At 40.5% G+C, this 26,641-nt stretch overlaps 1 protein-coding gene across 3 annotated transcripts in view; it reads left to right on the top strand.

Annotated features, from left to right (window-relative positions):
- Positions 1-26,641, top strand: part of AGPAT4 (1-acylglycerol-3-phosphate O-acyltransferase 4) — an 87,520-nt gene that overhangs the window by 49,701 nt on the left and 11,178 nt on the right. For 2 of the 3 annotated variants that reach the window (XM_031049852.2, XM_034061116.1), the window contains exons 3-8: positions 860-1,029; positions 11,455-11,616; positions 13,847-13,996; positions 15,606-15,711; positions 20,567-20,669; positions 22,801-22,876. In XM_031049852.2, the coding sequence (XP_030905712.1) occupies positions 860-1,029; positions 11,455-11,616; positions 13,847-13,996; positions 15,606-15,711; positions 20,567-20,669; positions 22,801-22,876 (767 nt within the window). Of the gene's footprint in view, positions 1-859; positions 1,030-11,454; positions 11,617-13,846; positions 14,001-15,605; positions 15,712-20,566; positions 20,670-22,800; positions 22,877-26,641 lie in introns of all 3 variants that reach the window. The other variant, XM_005150117.3, reaches the window with a different exon arrangement.

Raw genomic sequence — 26,641 nt, 5'->3', positions numbered from 1 at the left:
AGGTATTTAACAGTCATTTATTTGACTGTCATTAAAACAGTCATGTTTTCTCCCCTTCCCTGTTCCATCCCTCACATTCCCCAGTTTACTTTATTAGTTCATCAGCTAAAGGATATGCAGACAGTTATGCTATATCTAAATATGCTATATTAATAACTATCCTTGGCTCTGCACACTTTGCCAGCCACTCACCTTACCTTTGGTCTGGGCATGGATGTTCTTCATCCAGCCTGATCTATTGGCTTTGCTGTGGAGGATTGATACACCCCTGCCAAATGTAGAGTGCATCAGTTGTAGCAGGTTGTATGACAGTTACTTCTGACAAGTTAACAGGACGACGCATAAGGTGTACATGTAATAGAGCTGGTTGCAGATGTCTTGTCCAAACTGCTCTGTGGTCTAAAACTGTACAGTTTTTAGCAGAGCATGATGCCTGTATATGGCAGGAATAGTTGTGTTCCTTCCTCCTAAAAGCTTTTTCTGTTCTTCATCCAATTTTGTTGTACTAGTGAATGCTAATTTTACATGTCTTTTGATAATTTGAATTTTGAATTCAAATTATTGATTTTTGAAGCATTGAATTTGCGGTTTTCAAATAAACGGAACTCCTTTTCCTCAGTATCACTGTGGAAGTTTTCTGCTCCCTGTTTCCATGCAATACCCTTATTTTCCTTCTCTCCTCTATCCCTGCCTTGCTGTACCAAGATGTGTGACCGTCTGATTTATGTTCAGCATTTCAGCTTCGTTACAGCCCTTTTTTGCTGTGCTGGTAGAGGTGACTGATGCTTTTTAACATGTTACTAACTTGTGGCTTTGCATATACTATGTACATTCATATATTTCTTGTTCTTTATTCCAGAGATGGTGATGTTACTGGAATGGTGGTCAGGCACCAATTGCACCCTCTACACTGACCCACAGAGTTACCCCAAGTATGGGAAGGAGAATGCCATCGTAATCCTTAATCACAACTTTGAAATCGACTTTCTCTGTGGTTGGAACTTTTGTGAAAGATTTGGGGTCTTGGGGGTGAGTTTTCTTTAGCATTTAAAATAAACTTCCTGTTCTTAAATGTGGGGAAAAAAACCCACAATGAATTCTTGTGTTTTTGAAAGGTAATGGATCTGTGCTCAATTTTCCCTGTCTAGAATGAGAGAGGTGAATGTAAAACAGTGCAGTGCAAGTATGGAATACTGAGACGGGATTGCTTGAGTGTTCATGGAAATGTTAAAAGCATTGCAGTTAAAGCTGGTGGAGCTATTATTTTAACCTGAGGGGGTCATTACAGTTGTTTCTTTCTGTGTGCTTGCTAAATAACTATTACAGTTCATTGCACTGCAGAAGGATGAGCTGTTCTGAGACTCTTTCCCAGTAAATCGTAGACTGCTTTCTCCAGTGTAGCCTTACAAACCCACAGCTAGAGTTTCCATGATGTAGTCTCTGTCTCTCAGAATGAAAGAGCTGTCATCTCAACTGAAAGCATTAACCAGGTTATAGCTAGTATGAGATGGGGGAGGAATGACTTAGTCATGGTTAAATACACTATTAGGTTAGGCTAGGAGTACATGTGCATTTGTTTTCAGGGTGTTTTTTGTCTCCCCTGTCAGCTCATGGGGATGATTCAAGCGTAGTTCCTAAGACAGCTTGACTTAATTATTTGGTGGTGATGACATTCCCTGCCTACAAGGAATTTAGATAGGAGTTTCTTCTTGTAAGAAAGCAGACTAATACCTCATTTTGCCATAACTGCAGCATCCTCTTCCAACTTTGCTGCTGGCTGCTGTCAAGTCTTGACCTTGGACTATGTGAACCTAAGACATCTTGTGGCCTTTCCTTTGGACTCTGCATTTCCTGGACATTTGGGCACCACTCCAGTCATTTTCAAATTACAATAATAACGATCTACTTAAATAAAAAAGGATTCTTAAAACTGGAGAAAAATCAACCTAAACATTACAGGCCCTGCATATTGCCAAAATGGCTGCTGGCTCCTGATCACTGAGGAGCAATTCTACTATAATGTCTAGGACTTAATAACAAAGCTGGAGTATAGCATAAGGCAGCTGGAGATGTAAGAAAACCTGTCTTAGCAGGCACATGTACATGCCAAAAACATTCTCTCTTCTGTGTGCTGGTTATAGAGGGGCTCCTGAGTATAGCCTGTCTGATTTTGTAAGCCGAATGGCTGCAGTTCTTTAGATAAAACTGTGGTTTAGCAGATCAGGTGGTGCTTCAGAAAGCACTGTTGTAGAAAATTAAAGGATTATTTCTGTACAAACTAATAGGGACTTACAAGGTCAAAAATCTACTGTTTGCATTGGTGCTGTGTGATTGGATTGAATCTCATTAACTTTAATCATTATTTTTTTAATAGTTTCCCAAGGTAATCAGGATCATGTTTTATTTTTTTATATGGTTCCCTATGCGTAAGAAAACCACCATGTAGAAGCATAAATGTTGAACAATTACTGTGCTGCAGTAACTGAAAATAATTTTAGGGTGTTTTTAGATGCTTACAGTCATTTCTCAGTTTGTTTTTTTGCTCATCTTAGGGGTTTTAGAAATTGCTACGTGCTTTTTAATTTTTTTCCTATTTTTATTTTTTTAAACTATTTCAGTCTTGAGTAATGTGCTTTTGTACTTGAGTAATGTGGTTTTACTTCCCAGAAACTGCTCCAGGAAGAAATAGTTCCCATGTGCTGTCATTTGCATAGATGTCTTTACCCACCAAAGCAGTGCATTTCCCTGTTGGGGCAACCAGTTGAGATTAATCTTAATCCATTTTAAATTGAAAATTATGCACAATTGGTTCCCTGATGGAACTGTAGCTTGGCCTGCCTTTGTGCTGCCTTACGTAAGTTTGTGCTGTGCAAAGCTTCAGCGTTTGGTGTGGCAGCACAATTAGGAATGTAGGAACCATTATCCTGAGGGATGATGGTTGGGAAAAGGAGTTAAAAGAAAAAGACAAGTGTCCAGTGAGATTCCTAAGTGGCGTCCCAGCCTCCAGCATTTTGTAATCTGTGCTCCAGCGGTGTTTTATATTTAATGCTCTTTGATTTTATACTCCATGAAGTTTCTATGCAAGCTTTAGGTATCTACCAATAACTTACTAAGCTGATCTTTTGTCTACTGTTACTGAAAAGAAAATCTTGCACATGCCATCCTGTCTCCTGCATCTGTTCTGGTTCCTGTCTGCTCTGTTTTGGCCTGTTTCAGACACCCCTTCTCTCTCTCCTGCCTTGACTAATACAATGAAGAAAGGAGAGACTGGGGTCAGAGAAAAGGGTGAAGATGAAGATCTTTTAGGGTCAAAGGAACTGGGACTGATTGTGCTTGGCTTCAGCAGGCAGACAGAATGGCTTTGTTGTGACATCTGGCTGTATCCTGCGGCCCTGGCAGACACCACCAGTGCTTTTAACAGTGTCACAAGTATGTGTCCAAACTCAGTATTTTACAGCTTGAACTTTTATTAAATGAAGCTATTAAATGCTGTTTTTTCACTTGGTCATCCCAGTTTAACCCAGCAGACAGCTAAGCACCTCACAGCCACTTCCTAAGTCCCCTGCACTGTCCCCAGTGGGATGGGATAGATAATTTCAGGGGACTGGGAGAGGGGAATAGGCAATGCTAACATTGATGCTATTTTTAAATATTTTTCTTTAATATGATTCTTCTGGAGTACCCATTGAAAATGCTCGGAGGCAATGGGCTGAAAGTGCTGAGAGACAGAGACCTGTTTGTTTATAGTGGAGAAGGAGAAAACCACATGAAGCAGCAATTGTGTGCTCGCTTTTACTCTTGCAAGGTATTGTAGCCACTGTCTTGCTAGCTGCAGTTGGGTTCTGTGCAGCAAAACTTACTGCTGTGTAAGTTTGCAGAACCAAGCCTTAGATTTTTTGGTTATTGCTGGAAATTAGAAGGAAGTAAACTTCAGAAAACATAGAAATCAACAGGGATTTGAGGCAAACCTGTTGTTCAGCCCAAACTATTAATCCCTTACATTTGTATTCCACATGTGGCTTGTTTTTTTATTTTGTAAAGGCATCTTCCTGTTTTGTTTTGTTTTGTCTTTGACACCCATCAGCCACACATACCCACCTCCTTGTGCTGCCAGTCCTTAGTGATGTGTGCAGAAAGGAGAGAATGCAGGGATACTTGATGACAAGTCAGCATCATGCTGCTGTGGGCAGCATAGATGTCCACAGGGATGATGGAGTCCCAGCTCCTCAGACAGAGGTGTATGCAGCAAGTGTGAGGGAAGGAGGAGCTGAGCTTCTGACTTGGCTTTCTGTAGGGTTTGAAGTAGCATAGCCCCAACAGATAGAGCTTTGTTCACACAAGTGTTTCATAATAAAAGGACAGGTCTGTTATGACCCTGAGCCAGGATGACTGTGATGGCTGTGTTGTGGATGCTCTGCTTTTCCACCCCACGCTTGGTGCAATGGCTGGAGGAGATGCTGACTGGTGTTGCTCTGTTGTGTAAATAGAGATGTGGTCTTGGTGACAGGTCCCTGAACTCTCCTGTGCTCTTTTCCTTTTGTAACATTCTAGGACTTACCACCTTCTTAGTGATGGACAGCCTAGCTACTGTATAAGCATTTAAACACATCAGTAGCATTAATTTCTTCAATGTGTAGGCTAAGCATCTCTTTAAAACAGACCCACTGGACACAAAGAACTTGCAGTCAAGACATAGGCATGTTCTGAGCAGGGAGGTATTCTTCAACATTTAGACCAAAAGCACATTAATACACTCCTTGCTAGGATTTACTTTACTCTTCTGCATCATTGGTTGATCTGACCCAGCAGTGATAAAACAGCTCTTTCATTTTAGTAACCCTTTTTCCTGAGATGAAGTCAGTTATATTAGCAAAATTTATGTGTTCTTTAAAACCGAATCTGCTGCTTTATCTGTTCATCTTCTGCTGTCTTTGAGTTTTAAGCCATTAATGTGGGTGGCCTTTCTACCTTGGCAAAACATAAACATTATTCTGAGTGGCTCAGTGTACTGATAACAAAATCAGTGCATTTCCAAAAGAGGCCATAGTTTATATTCCTTGGCAGCGTAAACAAGGCAGAAAACCAATATGAAAAACTAGTTGTTAACTACTTGGCTTTTAAGTTTCTCATAAAAAATAGCCAAGCACGTGTAATAATTTTTAACTCTGTTCTATGTGCCAGGAAATCTAAATTTTATTTAAAAGCTGTTTATGTTGAAACTTGCTGTTGGAAAAACTGAGTATGGCTTTAAATATAGGTGTGAGCAATTTTTGTAGGTTTTGATATGGGACTGATAGCTATATGAACACAGTAGTTCTTTCGCATTTTAATATGTTAGTAGATTTAAACTAGATTCTTGTGGTAAAAGGGATAAAACCAGGTAGAAATAAGCCTTGGGTATGGCAGGCAGATGTTTGAGGGACAGTGTGCTTGCGAGGTCCTTCAGTCTGCCATCTCATTCAAGGTGGGGGTTGGAGATCCATGCAGCAACAAAGTTGCCAGGATTACTGATGTATTAGAAACCATGGAAATGCCTGAGAATGGTCATGTAGGAATTCGGGCTTCTCTCCCCGTAAAGGTGGTGGGATCAATAGCCCAACTGAAGTGCACCTACACCAGCGCTCACAGCATAGTCAACAAATGGAGGAACTGGAAGCTGTTGTGCAGCAGGAAGGCTATGACATAGCTGCAGTCACAGAAACATGGTGGGATTACTCACACAACTGGAGTGCTGCAGTGGGTGGCTAAAGATCTTTCAGAAGGGACAGGCAAGGAAGGAGATATGGCGGGGTAGCCATGTATGTCAGGGAATGTTTTGACTATTTAGACCTTAATGATAATGATAGGGTTGTTTATGGATAAGAATTGGAGGAAGGCCAGCAAGGCAGACATCATGGTGGCAGTCTGTTATAAACCACCCAACCAGAATGAAGGCAAACGGAGTATTCTGTAAGCATCTGGGAGAAGTCTCATAATTGCTAACCCTTGTTCTTGTGGGGGACTTAAACATACCAGATGTCTATTGGAAATGCAACACACCAGAGAGGAAATGGTCTAGGAGGTTCCTCGAGTGTGTGGAAGATAACTTCCTGTCACAGCTGGTGAGCGAACCAACTGGAGAAGGTGTACGGCTGGACCTGTCATTTGTGAATAGAGGACTTGTGGGTGTTGTGACAGTTGGAGGCCAACTTGGGCATGATCACAGAATTCCAGAGTTTACAGATAATTCTTCGTAAAGTAAGAGGGGGGGTCATCAGAGCTGCTGCCTTGGACTTCCAGAGAGCAGACTTTGACCTGTTTAAGGTACACAAAGTCTGAGGGGAGGCACTCCTAAAGGGCAAAGGAATCCAGGAAGGTTGGACATCCTTCAATAAGGAAATCTTAATGATGCGGGAGCAGGCTAGCCCCATGTGCCAAAAGATGAACCAATGGAGAAATGACTGGCCTGGCTTAACAGAGGGTTTTGGCTGGAACTCAGTTAAAAAAGAGTTTATGACCTTTGGAAGAAGGGACAGGCAACTCAGGAGGACAAGAAGGATGTTGTAAGATTGGTTGTTGGCAGGGAGAAAATTGGAGGGGCCAAAGCCCAAGTAGAAATTTATCTGTCTACTGTCATAAAATATAAGAGAAAATGTTTCTATAAATACATTAGCAACAAAAGGAGGTCTAAGGAGAATTTCTACCCTTTATTGGATGCAGGGGAAACACAGTAACAAAGGATGTGGAAAAGGCTGAGGTATTTTATGCCTTCTTTTCTTCAGTCTTTAACAGTAAGACCAGTTGTTCTCGGGGTACCCAGCCCCATAAGCTGGAAGACAGGGAGGAGGAGCAGAAGGAATGCCCCATAATCCAAGTCAGTGACCTGCTACACCACTTAGATGCATGCAGGTCTATAGGGCCAGATAGGATTCACCCAAGGGTACTGAGGAAGCTGGCAGAAGTGCTCACCAAGTAATTTATCAGCAGTCCTGGCTAATTGGAGAGTTCCTCATTGAATAGAGGTTAGCAAATGTGATGTCCTTCTACAGGAAGGGCTGGAAGGAGGATCCAGGGAACTACAGTCCTGCCAGGCTGATTTTGGTGACAGGGAAGAACAGATCACCTTTAGTGCCATCGTGTGGCACATACAGGACAGTCAGATGATCAGGCCCAGTCATTATGGGTTTGTGAAAGGCAGGTCCTGCTTGACTAACCTTATCCCCATCTATGACAAGGTGATCCATTTAGTGGATGAGGGAAAGGCTGTGGATGTTGTCTTCTGAGACTTTAGTAATGCCTTTGACACTGCTTCCCACAACATTCATGGCTTGGACAGGTGTGCTGTTCACTGGTAAAAGAGCTGACTGGATGGCCAAGCCCAAGGAGTGGTGGTGAATGGAGTTAAATCCAGTTGGTGGCTGGTCACAAGTGGTGCTCCTCAGGGCTCATTACTGGGGCCAGTTTGTTTAATATCCTTTATTAATGATTTGGACAAGGGGATTGAGGACACCCTCTGTAGGTTTGCAAGTTACACCAAATTGGGTGGAAGTGTTGATTTGCTTGAGAGTAGGAAGGCTCTACAGGGGGATCTGGACAGGCTGAATAGATGGGCTGAGCCTTTTGAGGTTCAACAGGCAAGGTGCAAGGTCCTGCACTTGGGTCACAATAGTCCTTTGCACCATGCAACACTACAGTGTGGGGAAGAGTAGCTGAAAAGTGGCTTAGTAGAAAAGGACCTGAAGGTGTTGGTCAACAGATGGCTGAACCTGAGCCAGTTTGTGCCCAGGTGGCCAAGGCCAACAGCATCCTGGCCTCTGTCAGAAATCGTGTGGCCAACAGGACCAGGGAAGTTATTGTCCCCCTGTACTCGGCACAAGTGAGGCTGGATCTGAAATACTGTGTTCAGTTTTGAGCCCCTCACTAAAAGAGAGACATTGAGGCGCTGGAGCATATCCAGAGAAGAGCAAGAAAGCTGGTGAAGGGTCTGGAACACAAGTCCGATAAGGAGCAGCTGAGGGAACTGGGGTTGTGTAGCATGGAGAGGAGACTAAGGAGAGACCCTACAATTCTCTACAACTACATGAAAGGAGGTTGTAGTGAAGCAGGTGTTGGTCTCTCTTCCCAAGTAACAAGCAGTAGGACAAGAGGAAGTGGCCTCCAATTGTGCTGGGAAAGCTTTAGATTGGATACTAGGAAAAATTTCCTCATTGAAAGGGTTGTCAAGTGCTAGAACAGGCTACCCAGGGAAGTGGTTGAGTCGCCATCCCTGGAGGTATTTAAAAGATGTGTAGATGAGGTGATTAGGGACATGGTTTAGTGGTGGACTTGACAGTAACAGGTTAATGGTTGGACTCTGATCTTAAAGGTCTTTTCCAACCTAAATGATTCTAAATTATGTAATTGTTCATGTAGGCAGCCAAAGCTGCATTATTATTTATATTTAACATGTCATTTTACCATATGCTTGGGCATATGTACTCTAAAATACTGTTGTGTCACCTTTCCATTATGGAAGAGTTTTATTCAATATGAAGCATTAGTAAGTAGGAGCCTAAGTAAATTTCTGGAACAATGGCTTTGAGGGAGTAAGGAAACATCTTTCCATCTTGATATCCCAGAAAGTATAATATGAATGAATACTGCATTTCAAAAATAGAGCAAACAGAATCATCAGAAGTATGCCAGTGCTGAGGGCAGCCTGTGGAGCAAATCGCTCGCAAGACAGATTGTTACTGTAATAGTTTACAACTGCAATGAATTTGTTTAAAAACTGTAGAACATATTTTCTTAGGCATCCTCAGCTTGCAGGTTGATTTAATGCTGTTTGCTGCATTCTGTGTTCAAGAAGTATTGAATAACTGAGGTTGGATATATAAATCAGGATTTTCTTTCTGTGACAGCATAGCTGTGCAAGTGCATCTAAAGTAAGCTTGTAATAATACATTTTTTAATGTTATGTTAATGCAGTCATTCAGGAAAGGAGACCTGCATGGGTATTTTCATCTGAACAGACCTGTGCAGAAGAAATTAACCTGGATTAAAATGCTATAACTGTAGACAAATTGTCCCCATCCAGTGGTAATTTCATGAAATATCTGTTGGAATTGCAGAGTTCTGAGCACTGAAAATATTTTACTTCATTCAAGAAGACAATTTACATGGAAGACATCAGGCACTTTAAAATGAAATTTGCTCTCTTAAGCAAGCTGAAGTTGAAGGTTAGAGGTGATTGTCACATTTTTGCAAAAGCACATTGGTAAAGAAGAACCTAGTGGCTAAAGTCAACTAAAGCTGCATTTTCCCCTTCAGATATTTACGCGGGAGCTGTGCGTGGGTGGTTGACCGAGACAGAACAGATTGTAGCTCTGGTTATTGTAAGAGAGATGATAGCTTCTGAGGGGAGGCCTAATGTATTCCTCCCACACCAGAGCAGTCTTGCCAGTATAATGCACTGAGGAGTTTCCTTTCTCTAATTAGTTCTATGTCATTAGCCTTCCTTCTACTCCTAGGATAGATGAGATGCACAAAATAGCATAAGGTGATTTAGTTTCTTTTTATGTGCATCTAAGGAGCCATACTCTCACGTGTTTAGAAGAGTACTTTAAATTTTGAAAATGAGTTGGCACAGAAAATGAGTAAGAATGTGCCCTGGGGAAGAATTCAAACATTTATTCTGCTGTGGTGGTTATACTTGTGCTACGCGACACCTTAGCTCACAGCATCATTTCTTTGTTTCACTGGGGAAAGAACAACAACAGTGGCCCCTTGTTTAGCTCACATGCTTTAAAAAATATACCCAACATTAGAAAGCAGCTATAGTGAAATAGTTACTTTAGCTTGTTTTTTGGACTAGGATTCCTGTGTTCTAAAGTCTAGGAGGGCGGAATAATAGTCTGCCTCTGTGCTCTGGAGGCCTTGTACATTCTATGAAGAGTACACTTATGGTAGGTCTTATGATACTGAGTACTTACTGTAAATAAACTTTTAACAGCATGGGGGTTCTGTTTTGGGAGGCTGACACTGTTAACTGTTTGCCTCATTGTGTAGTGGCTTGCACTAGGCTGTGGCTGATGGGTGGCCTGGTTGTGGCTGAGGTGGGTAGTGGTTCCCTAAGGTTTTAGGCCTCCCTGCTCAGCTAAAACCACTTTGCATCAGTTGGAGTTTCTTGGCTCAGCTTCTTCCTCAAGCATGTATGGGGGAGAAGAATGGAAGAGCATATGAACTGGTCTGAGAGCTGGAAGAGGAGGCTGGTCTCAGTGTTGCTGACATCCCATCACTGAAATTCTCAAATGACCAAGAGGCAGCACTTTATTACAAAGTGTTTAATCATTTGACAATGATGGTTCCTGCATTTTTAGAAAAGGAATTGTCTCATGTCATCTTCCGGTCTGATTCTGTGTAACAGTTGCTAGTGAAGCTGTGTGACGTGCACTTGCCTTCTAGTCTTAGGAGCTTTTAGATAGCTTAATTATTTAAGGTATTTTCCTTCTCAAGGGAGAAAAACAGATGAGAGAAATGTGCTGAGATAAAGAACTAGGTCAACTCTCTTCCACTAGTAAACAAATGAACAGCAGTGACAAAAAAAAATAGAAGTAAATACTTTCTATTGATGTTAATTTCTACCAGTAAATAATTCCTACTAATCAAATGTGATGTCCTGGAACCCGTCTGCACAGCATTTTGATGGGATAGCTTATAATGATATCATGGATAGAAACTGAACTGTAATTGCTCCATCTGGCCTCTAAGAAAATGTCAGTTTTGCAGGAAATGCCAAAACAACAATTTCTGTATACACACGCACACAGGTGCCATTTTATTCATTAAATAACAAAGTGAAATGTAAGGCAGATAGCTAGTGTAAGTATTAATGCCCTTCCATAAACAAACCAAAACACAAATGAAGTATTTCTATTGCTGTTGTTTCTAGTGGTTATGTTTTCTTGCACTGGTAAACCATGTGTATGCATCAATATACCGTTGTTCAGCAATGGCTCTGGGGCTCTGCTTCTCATTCAGAATAGTGGGGTTTTTCATCATGGTGAGGCGTACCAGCCTTGGGGACAAGTTTAGCTGCACGAGATCTTAAAAAAAAAACGGAGTCCTTTAAGACTGGGCTACTGCTGAGGTTCTGTTTGAATTAAGAATTTCATTCTGTATGGTTTGGGTCTTTTGCATGGATTTCTCAGTGTTTGAAGGAATTTGCCTTGTGTTTTGAGTTTCAGTGTCTGGGTAGCATAGACAAACACATGAACAGACACATACGTGTATTTAATTCTAAAATTTTTCTTTCATGCTGACATCTGAGATTAGGTTTCTGTCATTTGAGGAAACTTTTTTTCTTTGTTTTGCTGCTGTTAAAACTGGGACTGGTCAATATGAATCAATGTATTAGTGTCTAACTGTTCATGTGTCATACCCACAAAGAACTGCAATTGGTGTAACTGCTTCATTTGCTTTAACTCTGTCTTGCAGAGTGCCAAAGTGCTTGCAAAGAAGGAGCTCTCCTACATGCCCATCATTGGCTGGATGTGGTATTTCTTAGAGATAGTCTTCTGCAAGCGTAAGTGGGAGGAAGATCGGAAAACAGTCATACAGAAGTTGCTGAATCTCCGGGACTACCCTGAAAACTTTTGGGTGAGTGATGACTAACAAGTGGAGTGTGAAATGCTGTAGTGCTTGGAGTAGTATGAAGGGCATAGACAATATGTGACTGTCACCAGTTTGCTCCTGAGAACTCTGTTTCATAAGCTTCCTGGCAATATCAGGAGAGTGTTTTCTAAGAATTGAATTTTCTCTTGTATTTTTTGTGTAATAGTCTGTCTTGTCTGTATTCTTCCTCTGTAGTATGGAGCCCTACAGATGTTATTGCAAAATTACCTCCACTGCAGTCATTCAGAAAACTTTGTAGTCCTCCAAGTACAGGACCTTGAGAGTGGTAGATGCAGGGGTTCATAGCAGTGTATCAGATGCATGCAACAATGTTGTATTGAAACACATTAGCTGTATTCTTTACCTAAGCTTCCCTCTCACCTTAAGATTGCAGAGTTCAAGCTATTATCTTCTCCTTTCACTTCCCTGTGATTCTTCCATTCCTGTGAAGGTGGTAGGTCAGACATGGCCCAGTAGAAGTGAAAGCCACAGATAAGTGCTTGTCGGAGAAATGGCCCTTGGGGCTGTTGGCTGTGTTACAAGGAGAGGATTGGGGTCACCTTTCAGTAACAGGAAAGTGCTATGTTTTGCATCACCATTTTTTAGCATGGAGCCTGTCTGGCATTTCCTAGTCCTAGAGGGAAAGAAAAGCCTTTGAATTTTCTCACTTCTCGGTATTCAGAAAAATCCTACTTCTTGTGAGCTGGGTAATAAGAGAGGGATTCAGTTAAGGAAATGGTATCTTAAGCAGCTTTACAAGGGCCTACAGAAACTATTTCTTAAGAAGCAGTTTCCTAGTGAAGACAGAGATACTCTGTCTTTCATTCTTTGAAACAAAACCTTTTTTTTGTTCTCCTTTTTTTTTTTTAATTGTCACTGATTTTTGTGAGCACTAAGCAACCGAAACACAGCTCTGTGCTTCCATAACGATTAAGTGACTTCCAGGCAGGAGGCTGTTCAGCAAAGGGACGATTCTTAGTTTCCAGTTCCAGTCTTTCTCACAGGGAGAGAACTCACAAAGCCTGTGCTCTGTGATTCTTCAAAGGTGTGAATGCCTATCTGCACGCCTAGGCAGGTCAGTTTTAATTGTGAGCACAAACTGCCATCATTCTTTATATGCTGTTGTAGGGGGATTACTAAGAAGGAGCTATATCTGTAATGAGAGACATACAGTTGTTAATGTACATCTGGCGTTACTGCAGTGTGGAGATATAATTTGCCTGTGTATGGTGACATAATGTCAAAATGCACAGCAATACCACCTGGGAAGGTAGAAAGACAGACCAGAAGGATTTTCTCTTCAGTTTCTTATGTTTCATCTGACTGTTTAACATTATGTGTGTGATACATGAATAAAAATGTTCTTTTACTGATGAGCTGGAACTGAAGCTGGCTGCTTGGCTAGTTTTCTAAAGTCTTTCTTTGTTGGCTAAATCTTTGCTGTGGGTTATGAAGACTTAGCTTGTGCAATTTGGCAGTGCTGTCTGACATGTTAGTTTACATTCAAGCTTGGCAGAAAGCAGATGAGCAAGTGGTTAATCTCCAAAGATCTGTCTGTTCTTCTCCCTTGCCTGCCAGTGGCAAAATTATAATTGTTCATGTTTGAGCACTTTCACTCATAAGGGAATGAGGCTTTCAGTTGTCCTGCATCTACTGCCATGCATCTCTTACCAGTTCTGTTGCTGGCATCATAGTTACTGTCTGCAGTTGTCAGGAGTCCTGATGCAGTAGTGATAGCAAGCAGGTTGAAGTGGGGGAAAACAAGCAGGTTGAAGTGATGGGAAGCAGGCTGGGCACTGACGCATTTCTTAGAAATATGTTTGGTTTAGACAGTTACCAAGGTTTAGATACCATGACACTCAAACTCTACATCATCAGTGAGAGATTTGCAACAGGAGCTATGTTTTGAGTGTTTTCTAATCTCTTATTAAAGATGGAGTGACTCATTTAGAGAAATCAAGTCATTCTGATAGCAAGTAGCAGAGCAGATGTTAAAGCCTAAAGGGTAGAGTTTAAACCAGAGGATGGCAAGTTAGGTGGGTGGGGGCAGTTGAGACTCCAGGGCAATTAAATTGGCTAAATGTGGATTTGGCTGGAGGTGTCCCTGCTAGCAGTGTTCATTTGGGCGGTGGTGGTGCGAATTAGAGGCTCCTCTGGTCAGACAGATACAGAAGACATGAGCTGCTGTCTAACTGTAGTTCTCTCTTGGTTTTAGTTCCTAATTCATTGCGAGGGCACAAGGTTCACAGAACAGAAGCACCAGATTAGCATGCAGGTAGCTGAAGCCAAAGGCCTGCCCAAGCTCAAATACCACCTACTGCCACGAACGAAAGGATTTGCAGTCACCGTGCAGTGTTTGAGAAATGTAGGTAAGGAAAGTCACACGGAACAATGCTAAATGGTTATTTCATGTAACTGCTGTCACTTTGCTCTTCCTTTCCCTGTAGTATGTGTTATAACAGAAAAGCCTTGGGAGCCTTTCTGACTTTTCTTCCACTAGCCTGCAAAAATTAAAGATTAGGTTTTACTAACAAAGTCCTGGGGCACCTTGGTGGATTTTTTGGTTGTTGTGTTGTTTTTTTGTGTGTGTGGCTTTTGTTATTGTTGTGGTTTGGTTGTTTTGGTTTTTTGTGTGTGTGTGTTGGTTTTTTGTTGGGGCTTTGGTTTGGGGTTTTTTTTGTTTGGTTTGGAATTCTTTTACCCTGTTTTTGTTTTGGTTTCTGTTGCTGTGACTCTGTATTGGGGGCTCTCAGGTTGCGTATTTTGTACCTCTTGTCAAAGGGCAGTATTTCTTAGTATTTACTAAGCAGTCCTGTTCTAAATGAAGCTAACCCATCACTAGAGAATCTGAAGCAGTGTGTCTTAAATATTCTCTTCTAGTAAATGTCTGCCTCAGTACCATTTCAAAATCTATTCTGCTTTAAATTTCTGTATAAACACGCTCTTTAGTTTCTTTGTGGAGCTGGGTAAGAGTACTTGCATTTGCCAGCTCTAAAGTAACATCAGTAAGAACATGACACACATACCTCTGAAGTGATTTTCTTTGACTAATAAAATCCACCAAAGTTTTCTGCTGTATACTTCATGGGCAAAGGAAAGACAGTGCTAATTAGCCATAGTGCTACAGTATCTTTGGGGTTTGATAGATTTGTGTGTTGTTTAGAAGGCTGATACGTAAGAAAGACAAAGTGGTTAGTGGTTCAGAAAGAGAATGTTCTAGTTTGACAGAAGTTAATGTCAAAACCTCTTTTGTCTTTGAAGATATGTCTTCATGTGGCATATCTGGGATAGCTGCTTTAAAAAATAAAAAAAGCTTTGAAATCAGCTGTCTTGCTCTCTGTTATTTTAATTCTACATGTCCTCTTGCAAGTCATGTAGATGGTATCACTACTGTAGCTTGTCAGGCATCCACAACTTCCCGTCCCCAGAATGGGCAGCATAGGTTGGATCTTTTCTGATATGTGGAAAAGAGGTAAGTTATTTGCAGTATCCAGCAATGCCCTTAGGGGCACAGTTTAACCTTCCCTTTTGAATATAGGCAACTGTTCTGCTGAGAGTGGGGGTAAGTAGACGGCACTGAAGAAGAGCTGAGTCAAAACTTTGTGACCTTCAATGCCTGAGCTGGGAATCAGGGACAGGTTATTTTGGTGCTTTTTTTCTTTTCACTACTGTCAGTAAAGCAAGCAAAACACGTTATGATTGTGGACAAGTAGTTGATTCATGGGAAAATGTTTCAAAAGGAAACATTTTTAGGAACACGAGTGAGCTTTATAAAATGTTTTGGGCATTCATGTGGTACAGTACAGTAAAGCTTCTTAGGATCCTGAATATTTGAAATACCTTCAGAAAAAGAAGCCTGTAATTTCTGGATTACGTACATACTTAGAGAAGTGTATGTTGCTATCAATCCAGAAGCTGTGACTTGCTAGATCAAACAAGGTACAGCTAATAAGAAAGTAATATTTCCCTTTGAGGGTTCAAGAAGAAGCACAGAGTCACAACTTCTCATAGTTTTTGTTGAAAAAACATACCTGAGGGAAACAGCTGATGACCCCAGACTGGTGTTGCAGAATCTACTGGGTATGTTGCTTTATCTGCCTTGTCACTTTTTGCAATGAGAGTGGGATAATAAGATCTACTGTGTGGGTTACAATAATGTTTGTCTTCTTTAGAGACAAGGGGTACATGTGAAGAGTATTTGAAAGGCTTTTGTAAACAGAGCTCCTTGTAACATTCATATGTACAGGTAATAAGGAAGTCTGGAAATGTTTTTTTGGATAGAGAATGTGATAAAAGTCTGTTTTGAAAGTTCATAATCTAGAAATGTAAGTTCTGTCTAGAAATTGCTCCTTTCTTGCCTGTATACTGATAGGGTTTGACCACTTATCTCTGTTAACCTGCACGGACATTTTATACCCACATTATAAGCAGTTACATGCAGGTGTCAATATATGCAGAGGCTGTATGCTGTAATAATTTGGGAGATTTTTGTTTTGAATATTTACCTTGTATAAAAGTACTTTTTGACTTGTTCACTGTAAATCCCCTAAGTTTCCTTGTTATGCTCTGCCTTATAATGCAGACCTGCCAGTGACTGTGTCCCTCTATTACAGCCTCAAATTACTTCTAACAAACAGCATTGGTGTGACTGCTGAATTGCTGTTCTGCAGAAACAGCAATGGCAACAAACAGATGTTCATAACTTCAGTCACATGACTAGCAACCTACAAGAATGACTCTTGCAGGCTGACCTATCCCATGTGGCGCTATTCACACCCATTTTGGTGGCCAAGTCTGCAGTGGGGTATATATATATATGTATCTGAAAGTGTGAGACTGGTTCTGAGTGCTGCCTGAGCCTATTCTGGGGCCTCCCACTTAGGCTAATGCACTCCTGCTCTTCCGCAAGGGATGGTGGGCCTGGCTGGAATGCGTAAGGGAGATAGCTGCAGCATGACATAGCATTGAAGGCAAACCAAATGGTTTGGATCCAGTTCCAAGCTGGGTGTAACAAAGATGTCAACATTTCCTTTTCCTCTGTTATTTGTTCCTCCTTTCTGACAAGGGTGTGATTCAGCCTGTGAGGCTTTAGTACTATAGGATGGGTGGATGCTGGTTTCTGTGGCTGTAGCTGTAATTCAAGCACAAAATGGTCCTTTTCAAAATTTTGTGTCAACTCTTGATGCTACCTGATGCGCTAGTTCCGTATGTTGGAAACAGGTATTGGTGACAACCTGACAAGTCCGTCTGTTTTGGAAAACTTAGCTTCAGAAGGAGTTTAATGTGCATACATGGGAAACTGCTTCCATATTGTCAGAATAAGCGCAAGATAAAAATACCTTTCACACAAAATAACAAGAAAAGAACCTTTCCTCCTAACTAGTTTCTTTTATAAGTGATAATGGAATTCTTTTCTCTTCAGAGACTTGCTTTCACAAATTCATATCTCTTCACACAGTTTGATTCTTAAAGGAGTGCTCTTAATACTTTTTTTGAACTTGTTTTGATATTTTCATCAGTGGCCATCTCTACCAGTTTGTTAGTACAGACACAGTCCCCAGGAACTTCATTACTAGAAGCTGTTTGCTGTCTTAATAACTTGGTGTTAGGTTTCTGAGTTTGCTGCCTATACTGTTCATGGAAGCAAATGAAAATACAGATCTGTTTATAAAACTCTCATCCATTACTTACATTAAAAATAAATGTCATAAATATTGCAGAAGATATATTTAACTGTTACTTTTATTGCCTGGCTGTATATCAGGCAGTTCCTTTCAGCTGTATTTATTTAGTTAAGACATACATTTAAAGATGTGCCTCATGATGGATTGTAGATAACTCTAAGTTGCCAGCCTTTTCCTCCAATTGTGTCTGCTGGGAACTACTGTCCAAGAGGCAATGTGTGAGAATAAATTCCAGGATGATGGGCTTGTGTAGTTCAATATGACAGTGTTTGGGGGTCTTGCAATGATGGGATTTTTTTTTTGTTTCAATGTTGACTGAAGTTCCTGGTCATCCTCCTGAGCAAGGTACTAATTTTAAGAGGATGAGTGATTTTTGACCAAGAGCAATTAAATGTTGAAGGATTGTGTCAAGGTGGCTGTTGTACCACCAGCACAGTGAACTCCACTGTCTCTTCCTCTCTCTTTCCAAGCAGTCTTCACTTCAGATAATGAGGGGCTAGTATAAATCTGTGGGCATACTTGTTGCCCATTTGTCATGTGATTGTTCTGGCATAATCCACCATGCTCACAAAATAATGTGTGAAATACAAGAGGACAGATGAAGTAAGAAAAATCCTCTCCAGAGAGTTAATTTCTTGGGTTGAAATTAAATCTTAAATTCTCAAATATATATGTCTCTGTCAGAATGCTGTATGAGGAACCAAAAGTTGAAGATATATAAAAAAAAAAAACAAAAACAAAACCTGGACAGAGATTAGAAAACAGAACAAAAAACCCAGCCTTATTTGTCAGAAAATAGCAGTGTAGCTGGAAAAATGTTGTTTTCAGTTAGGATCTGTTCTGAGCCGTTGAAAAGGCTTCCAAATACTGAACTGTGTTTGGGTTTTAATTAAAAACATGTTTCAAGATAACTCATTTGAGAAGGCATTTGATTTTGCAATTGAAACAAAACTTCTCCAACATGGCCCAAATTAGTCTGAGAGTGAAACAGTTGTGATGCTGTCAAGGTACTGTAGAGTTGGGTTTTTTACTAGGTTTAAAGCGTGAAATTTCTGGACTCTTCAGCTTTCAGATGAGACAGTCATGAGATACGCAGTTCTAATTATGTAATTATGAAATACACTTTTAATGAAAAACAACCCCAGTGTGTCACACAGCATGCTAGTGCTGCTTTGGCTGTGGAAGCTTTCTGGCAGGTTTTAATTCTGTGCAGTCTTTTTCTTTGACATGTCTACTGTTGTTCTTCTGAGCTTACAAAATGGAAAAGCTTAAGTCTTATTTTCTATCTGGATATGACAGAGGTCTGTTTGCGCCTGCATACGCTGTCATTGTCTTGGATTTAGCACTGCTTTGCACCGAAAGATTTCAGTGCGATATTAAAAAAGGACTGTACTGAATATCAAGTTACAGACTGGTTAAAATCTGGATTGGATTTGGGTTTGTTTTTTTTTTGGTTTTGCCTTGGAGTGGGGAAAAGCTCTGTGTTATCAGCACATACAGATGTTCCTGACCAATTCTGCAGGAGTTTTTTCAGAACAAGGGAAGCATCTTCCAGTATGTCTGAACAAGCACCCAATCCATATAAAAACTCAAATGTAGGTGTCTTACAAGTGCTGTGTGCATCATACTTTCCCTTATTGTGTTCCTTTTGTCATTAGAACAAACTCAGGCTATTAAAGAATAAACTGAGAAGCTTACCCTGTGTAAATCAAATTGTGCTCTTGTCTTTTTTCAATTACATAGGATTAGTAAATTAGAGTAGATTAGTAAAATCCTTCTACACTAAGCAGCTTAAAAATTGAGGGAGGTAGTTTATTCAAAATACAATTTACTTCTTACATTGCACAACAAGAGTAGTGTGCTCGAAGTAGATTTTCACTTACGTGTTGTAGTTTTGAGTTTGGGATAAAAACCCAACTGTAGTAGAAAAAGAGTAGAGTTGTTAATGAAGGATATAGTCTGCATCAGTGACAGTGGTTTGGCCTCTGCTCTCAGGATTTCCGTGCAGAGCCGAAGCCAGGCTGTTCTGTTTTGCGCTATGAATTCTTTTTTGCAATAACAAATGATGTGGTGAGTTTCGGGGGGTGAATGTTGTGACCAAGCTATATTTATCTCTTACAGCTAAAGAGGTTTCAAAACGAAAAGCAAATCTGTCTAATAAAAGGCTTTCCTAGGTGGGTCAGGAGCTCTCACAATAGTTCATCTATCTCAGTGTTTGTTACTGCAAAACTTCAGAGCAGAAAACCTAAAACGTTTAGGTTCACAACACTTCACAACGCATGTGAAGTGTTATGTTAGTCGCTTTTGTGATAAAAAAAAAATCAGTTTTGTGGCTGGCATTGACCGTAGTGTTCCTACCACAATACGCGATTGGTTTCAGTGTCAAGAGAACAAATTGCTATCTAATAGTTTTGTGACACCAGGAAAATAGTGTCTCTCAGGATGTCTTCAGAGAAACTTTTTTGAAACACTTTATGTGGTTTTAAGCAGTGAGCACTATTTCTGTAGAAACTACTTGTCAATGTTGTCTAGTTAAACTATGAACAACCATTGCAAATACTTTTACTGTTACACACAGTCCTGAACTGCAGAAAGTGTTTTCTCAAGGCTTAAAGCTTGGCTGTGAAACTTGTATGTTATATCTCTCACTGCTGCGCATCTTCATAGCAGCAACCCAGCTCGCACAGGATGTGGTCTGTTACTGTGTCTCTGCCTTTGCTGTATAGCAAGTGCCTCAGTTATCAAGTAATGAAGGTGAAGGGGAGGGTGTTTTGAGCCACTGTGATTCATAGTTGCATTAAGCCCTCTTGCTGTGGGATGTGCCTCACACACTTTACCCATTCTTAGTCAATACTGAAGTGTGTATGTGCCTGGTTATTTACACAGATTTGGAGGGGAGATGTGTCATTCACAGTGAGTTGAGAATGCTAATAGTTTTTAAGCCATTTGGTTCGTAGGATGTCCTAGGTGTATTAACTAACAGAAACTGTAACTGTGCTCCCTGTGTCCCAACATCTAGACAAGGGTGGAGAGCAAACCATTCTATTCTACTGGTGCAGTTCCTGAAAGGGTCACTGGTTATTTGGCATCATAAAACCTGCATGTTGAATATTCCATTGTCATTGCTTTGGTGACAGCTCAAACTGTGGTGCTATTGCTAATTACTTCATATTTAAATATGCTACTTGTCTGAGAGAGAATGACTTATTTCCATTCTACAGTAATAACATAACTTGTTTCTTTTCTTGTAGTTTCTGCAGTCTATGATTCTACTCTCAATTTTAGAAATAACGAGAATCCAACATTGCTGGGTGTTCTAAATGGAAAGAAATATCATGCAGATTTGTATGTAAGGCAAGTAATCCATATTTTAATTCCTTTTTGCCATACAGGAATGTGTGCTTGCAATAACAATTGCACAAATAAGGAAGTATTTTTGAGTACATAATGGATAGCAAATCTCTACCAACCTGGCTTCACACAACTGCAGATAAATCTCATATGGGATGGGAAGGGTTTCCTGTAAAGTCCTGTGGCTCTAAATATCTGAGGACCCTATGAATGTCTGCAGGATTTTTTTGTTATTTTCTTATTCACTTTTGTGTCTTTTTGTCAGCTCAGCAATAACAGTGGGGCCTCTTTTCACTCACTTGGTCAGAATACCAAATACCTGCTAAGTATTCAGATGGAGTGGCTTTACACCTGTCTGCCTCAACAGTTCCCACTCAGGTGGAGGTCAGGCCCAGGGCTGTTCCTATCTCTGCTTGATGTAGTTGTTAATGTATTTGACTGCTGTTCCCTCCCTGCCAAGAAGGGGTATTTTAAATGAAAAGAAAATTGCCTGGATTCTGTATCATAAATGTTTCTATAAGTGATGAATACCCCAAAGGTTTTCCCATAATCCTCATGGAAAAGGGCCAGTTCCAAAGCCCTTATTCCCATGCTAGGTTCTACCAGCAGCACCCGTGCTGCAGGCACTCAGGGTATGTGGTGGTTTAGGGTTGGAGCATAGGAGCCTAGAAGTGATCCCACAAGTTTGTCATAACTCCTTTATAGCTATAATTGGCTAGTCCAATTATTTTATCTTGGGTACCAATGTCAAGTGGAGTAGGGTGACCTTTTCTTCTTCTGCCTGTTTGAAAAAAAAAAAAATTCTTCAGAACTACTTTGCCCAAGGGTAAAAGAAAATTTTCTTTTGATTCCTCATGGGTGCAATATGAAGTTGCGTCCCCACTTGGGTCTCATAGGTAGATCAGCCTAACAGGCTTTTGTTTGGTGTACATGGCCTGGCTAGCCATGTGTTCATGGAGAAGTAACTGCCCCTACCTGCCTGGGCCATTCCTCCAACATTGCAGAGGTGTGCATCTTACTATGTCTCCCTTTATGCCCTTGCAGCCTGCTGCAAGTCAGTCTGGCAGAGCATGGAGAGTGCTGTTCACAACTACTAAGGTCAGCTATTTGCTCTTCTGTCCTGAGCTTCCTGAAAAGCTCTTACAGACATGGTAAATGGTAAACCTCATGGCAAAATTTGTTTTGGCAATTAATTAGGGCCCATTACAGATGTTCTTCCGTCTTCCATATTTGCTTATTGAAGTGCTGCAGGTGTTGCACTCAGGAGAAGTTTGCAAAATTTGGATGCTCTTGTTAAGTCTCTGCTTAAATCGTGTTGATGTCTAATGTTTGTCATCTTATGACTTTCTTAAATAAAGGAACAAACCAGTATTATTATACCTCTTAGTTTATTAACTGCAAACAGGAGTATCCTGACTGTAAAAGTGCTCTTTCTTGTGCTGAACGAGGTTAATTTGATGTTGCTCTTAATGGATGTTAGTTACCATATATGCTATATTGAAAAATGTGAAATTGTTAAGTATTGCTATTAGCATACCTAAATGAGGATGACAAGGGGATTTTTCTTTTTTTCTGTTGCAGGATTAGTGAGCAAAATTCATGTAATGTGATGAAATCTTTGTTTTGTCAAGAAAGGGTTTTTCAGTGATAGGAGCTGTTTTGCTGGAAATTTTCCAACCATGCTGTGCGTAACAAAAATTATAGAAATGGGAAATGTTAGTACTAGATTGCTTTACCATAGGTATAAGAATAGTTTGGTTTTAATCTCTCATATCTTGCTGATTAAACGCAGGCTTGAACCCCACAGGTGGGGTAAGAAATTGGTTAATTCAAAACCTTTGTTTGAAAGCAGAAAATTGCAAACCTCTATCTGGAAGGTGGCTCTAGTGAGCTCAGACATATATGCATTGCTATTTCAGAAATCTAAATCTCTCAATTTCAGATACATCTGAAAACCGAAGGTTTCTAGAAGCAAACTGTGCTTTGCTGGTCTGGAATCTGTTACCACAGATTAAAAAAAGGTGGAATATGGAGTTGAGTCTCCTGTCAGATTGATAATCTGTGTAATGTAAGTGCTGTTCATGGGAGCCGAAGTATTTAATATTCTTGAATTTCTCTTGTTTACCATTGGCAGGCGGATTCCACTAGAGGAAGTCCCAGAAGATGAGCAGGAATGTTCTAACTGGCTTCACAAGCTGTATCAAGAAAAGGTTGGTTGGTTGTCTAGACAGCACTTGTGAGCCACTAGTGCTCAATTGTTTGTACTGCTGGTGTATGTGTGGTGGTCCTGCTTTAGAGGGTTGGGGCTGGTTTGTTTGTTTTTCAGGAGCAGTGCTCTGTTTCTCCAGGCAAACTGGTCTTGTGCTGTCAGTCGTGGTTGCTTCTATTTTGCAACAGAAAGAAAATTCAAGGAAGCCTTGATAGAACAGTTTTAAAACTCTTCTTTAGAAAGTTGCATTAGGATACATAAAACCACAACTACCTCCTGGTTGGTAGAAGGCCTCCCTTCCACTGAAAGGCACCTCCTAAATCAAGTAATTTGTGGGATAAATGAGTATATTTTGCTTTAGTGTATTAGAATTTTTGTACCTTGTTTTTCCCTGTCTTTTTTACCAAAGCCTAGCTTCAATAGGAATAGGACAGGCTGATAAATTGCTTTCACATTGTGTGTGTAGAAGGCATGCATCTAAGATTCCTAATTACATAAGATGGGTGCAGAATAATAATGACAATGTATTTGTAGATGCTGCTGATTTTAATTTTTATTTTCCAAATACTTCTACATGCATCCTTCAGACTTTCAGAATCTGTTTCTCATGGCTTTTGTTTTTATGAACATAGCAGATAATGGTTGGGGGATGCACTCTTTGAATAGATGCAGCACTCCCATTTCAGCCAGTGGGAGTCATGGGTATGCAGGGCATGAGGGCCTGGCAGCTCTGTTTGTTTCAATAAATTGATCTAACTTATGTATTCAGACTGGAATGCAGCAGTGCTTTGGATTTAGAAGTGATACAATGTAGCTCCTCTGGTTTCCTCTCACTGGGGCAGCAAAGTTTCTGCTGTACCATTTGCTGTACTCTGCCCAGAACACCATGTTACTGGACATTGCAAAAAGTCCACTTTCTGCTACTGTGACTTGATCTGTAACCCTGCTTCATTTTCCAGAGAGCTGTTTAGACCTTTGCAAGACAAGAGCACATCGAATGAGATGATTGTTTTCCTGAGTCCCTTATTACATAGTTTGCAGTAATTATTCCATTTTTGGTGAACACTTAGTTATATCTAGTACAGAGGGTACAACTGTCCTGCTTTCTTCATAACAATTGCTGGTTGGTTAAATCCGTAATTTCCTATTTAGTATAGGAGGAAGGAATGTGTGTTCAGTTTTCCTCTCCATTAGAACATTTTTAGATATGTCTTTGTTTAATGTGTGGGGTTTTTTTGTTTGATGGTTGTGGGTTTTTTTTCTGAAGGTGGTATGTTCCTCTTCAACTGTTTTACATTAGTGAAACTATTATTTCATTGCACTCATTCCCACTCTATGCAAGCCCATGTCTCTGTAAAATCAAACTGTGAGACTATAGAGCAGGGGCAACTTCATCAGGAGTTCCAGGATTATGAAAGCCCATCTGCAGGGTAGTACTGCAATTCTGTTTCACCTTTCTGCCGTGCATCTCTAAAAAGATAATTGGTCTTAGGTTGGATAGCAAGCAGCATTGCCACCTACGTGTTGTTTCCAAAAATGAAATCTGTTTCAGGCTAATGTCTTCAGAGTCAGTAAATATTTGTGATAAAATGTAACAAAGCTGTCTTCAAAGGGCAGTAATTAATTGCAACATACACACTCATCCCCTGCTTTGTGTATTTTGGTTGTAACACTCCATTTTCTGTCTCAAAGTAAGACAAGTATGCACACTACTGAAAAAACAGCCCCTCTTTTATCTTGCATTATGGTTGCATGTACCACTGCTTGTTCTCTGTGGGTTTTATAATTTTCTGGTACCTTCTCAAGACTTACATACTGTGTGCTGAGTTATGCTCTAGTAGCATGATTTAGTAGTAGGGTTGTGCCAAAGGTAGGCAGGTCAAGGCTGGAGTGCTGTGTACTAGTAGTGACAGGGCCACAGTGCTGTTTGAATGAGTAATGAAATCAGCTGTTTAGTGGATGTGAAGGGACATTACTTTTATTTTTTTTAAACTATAATGACTATCGTGAGAAAAGCTTGTTCTGTTGGTTTTACCTCGTTGCCTGATCTCAGTTGCATGTACCTCAGTCTGAGATACTGCTCTGTGGGAATCTGGTGTGTTTATGTCCTTGATACTTACCTTCAATTTCTGCTTTAGGCATTGATGAAAATGTAGTGAACAAGGGCTTTGCCGGGTAACAGTGGCACTGTGCTGTTCTAAACCAAACACATCCACCTACCTCTTCCTCACCCTGGGTGAATTTTGTAATTTTTCCTTCCACAGATGGCCAGCACTGTATCAGTTAATGCCAGATTATGACAGAGGTGTGATTTGAGTTGCACATTGCCTTTTCTTGGGGTTTTATTCCTTTTGATGTTGGGTTTTTTTGAGCTGCCATTGTTAGAAAGATTCCCTTTGTAACAAGGACCAGGCTGAGCATCTTAGTGCCTCCACTGAAGAGGTACTGTGTAATAGTCACAATCTGGCAAGCCCTTGCATGTTTGTTTTCTTTTTTCACCTCCTCTCAACCTCAGCACCTGAAATAGAAGTTCTGCTTGAGAACCTTCATTTCCAGTAAAAAGAAATTGAGCTTCTAAACTCTTCTCACTTGTAAAAGAAGCATATAAAGCAGGGCATGAAAATATATGCTGAAATGCCCCAGGGAGCTGGCAAAGCACAACTGAAGAGGGGAAGTGCAGAGAATGCCTGTGTTTGGGAACAAAGGACGTGTTTTTGGACACTACATGAGCTTCATCATGAAAGACCAGTGGCATACCTCTGCAGTCAGACCTCCCTGGTGGGAGCGGGGAAGAACCCAGATAGCTTCTCATAGGGTGATATATGTTTCCCATTTTCCCCCACCTGCCTTACACACCTCACTGTTGAAGTAACACAGATTTGGTGGGGGCATTAGAGTGAGCATGTTTCAATGTCCGGATATGGTACTTGGTTGGTTGGGATTTATTACAAACTGAAAACAAGTTCTGTGTGCTGAAATTAAATTAACTTGATGTGGGCAAGGTGACCAAGGGAAATTTTGAGATCCATCATGGGTTTAAATGCTGACTTGAGCTGTTGATGGGAACCATAGGCATTCTTGCAAAAGCTTAGAAGACTGATCAACTTACAGATATCTTCTGCGAAAAACAGGAATGTTTTTAAGGGTAAGGAATCATAACTGAATTGAAGAGCTATTCCCCAAGATGTAAAACATGTAGCGAAGGTGATGGCGCTGACATTATTTTGCCCCTGCCTCAAATCTCTTGGTGAGATGTGGTCAAGGGTTTTGTTGCTTCTAATGCTGCGCAGAGCCAACAAAGAAAACTGCTGCTTTTTTGAAGCTAGACTGCCTTGCTCTCTGTAGTGATAGGCCCCCTAATGGTGATACAAATAATAGTTGGAAGTTCTTTCCTGCATAATACTGGTGTTTAGAAACCTAATTGTATATAGTAGAATTCAATTTACTGATGATTAGTAGTTCTGTGTTAAACCAGTCATAGACCAAAATCCTCAAGGCACTGTAAAGAAAACTTCATACACGGTAATTTCTTGAAGACAGCTAATTAATGTGCCATAGTGATCCCACTATAGTCTAGCTCCCATGTGCAAAACACTCATAATCTTTCTAATCTCAAAAAAGACAGTGCAATGCTTTAATTACTGTGTAATCTCTTAAAAGTTGAATGTTCTCTTTGAAATAGATAAAATGGTAGCAGCCTGTAATTGCTCAAGTTGCCATTAAATAAGTAAAGAATTGTCAGCTGGAGTGTAAGTAAATGTAAAAT

Source organism: Melopsittacus undulatus, chromosome 3 (genome assembly GCF_012275295.1).
Source record: "Melopsittacus undulatus isolate bMelUnd1 chromosome 3, bMelUnd1.mat.Z, whole genome shotgun sequence".
Classification (NCBI taxonomy): Eukaryota; Metazoa; Chordata; class Aves; order Psittaciformes; family Psittaculidae; genus Melopsittacus; species Melopsittacus undulatus.
The sequence above is the reverse complement of the archived record's forward strand: the minus strand, read 5'-3'. Positions and strand labels throughout refer to the sequence as shown.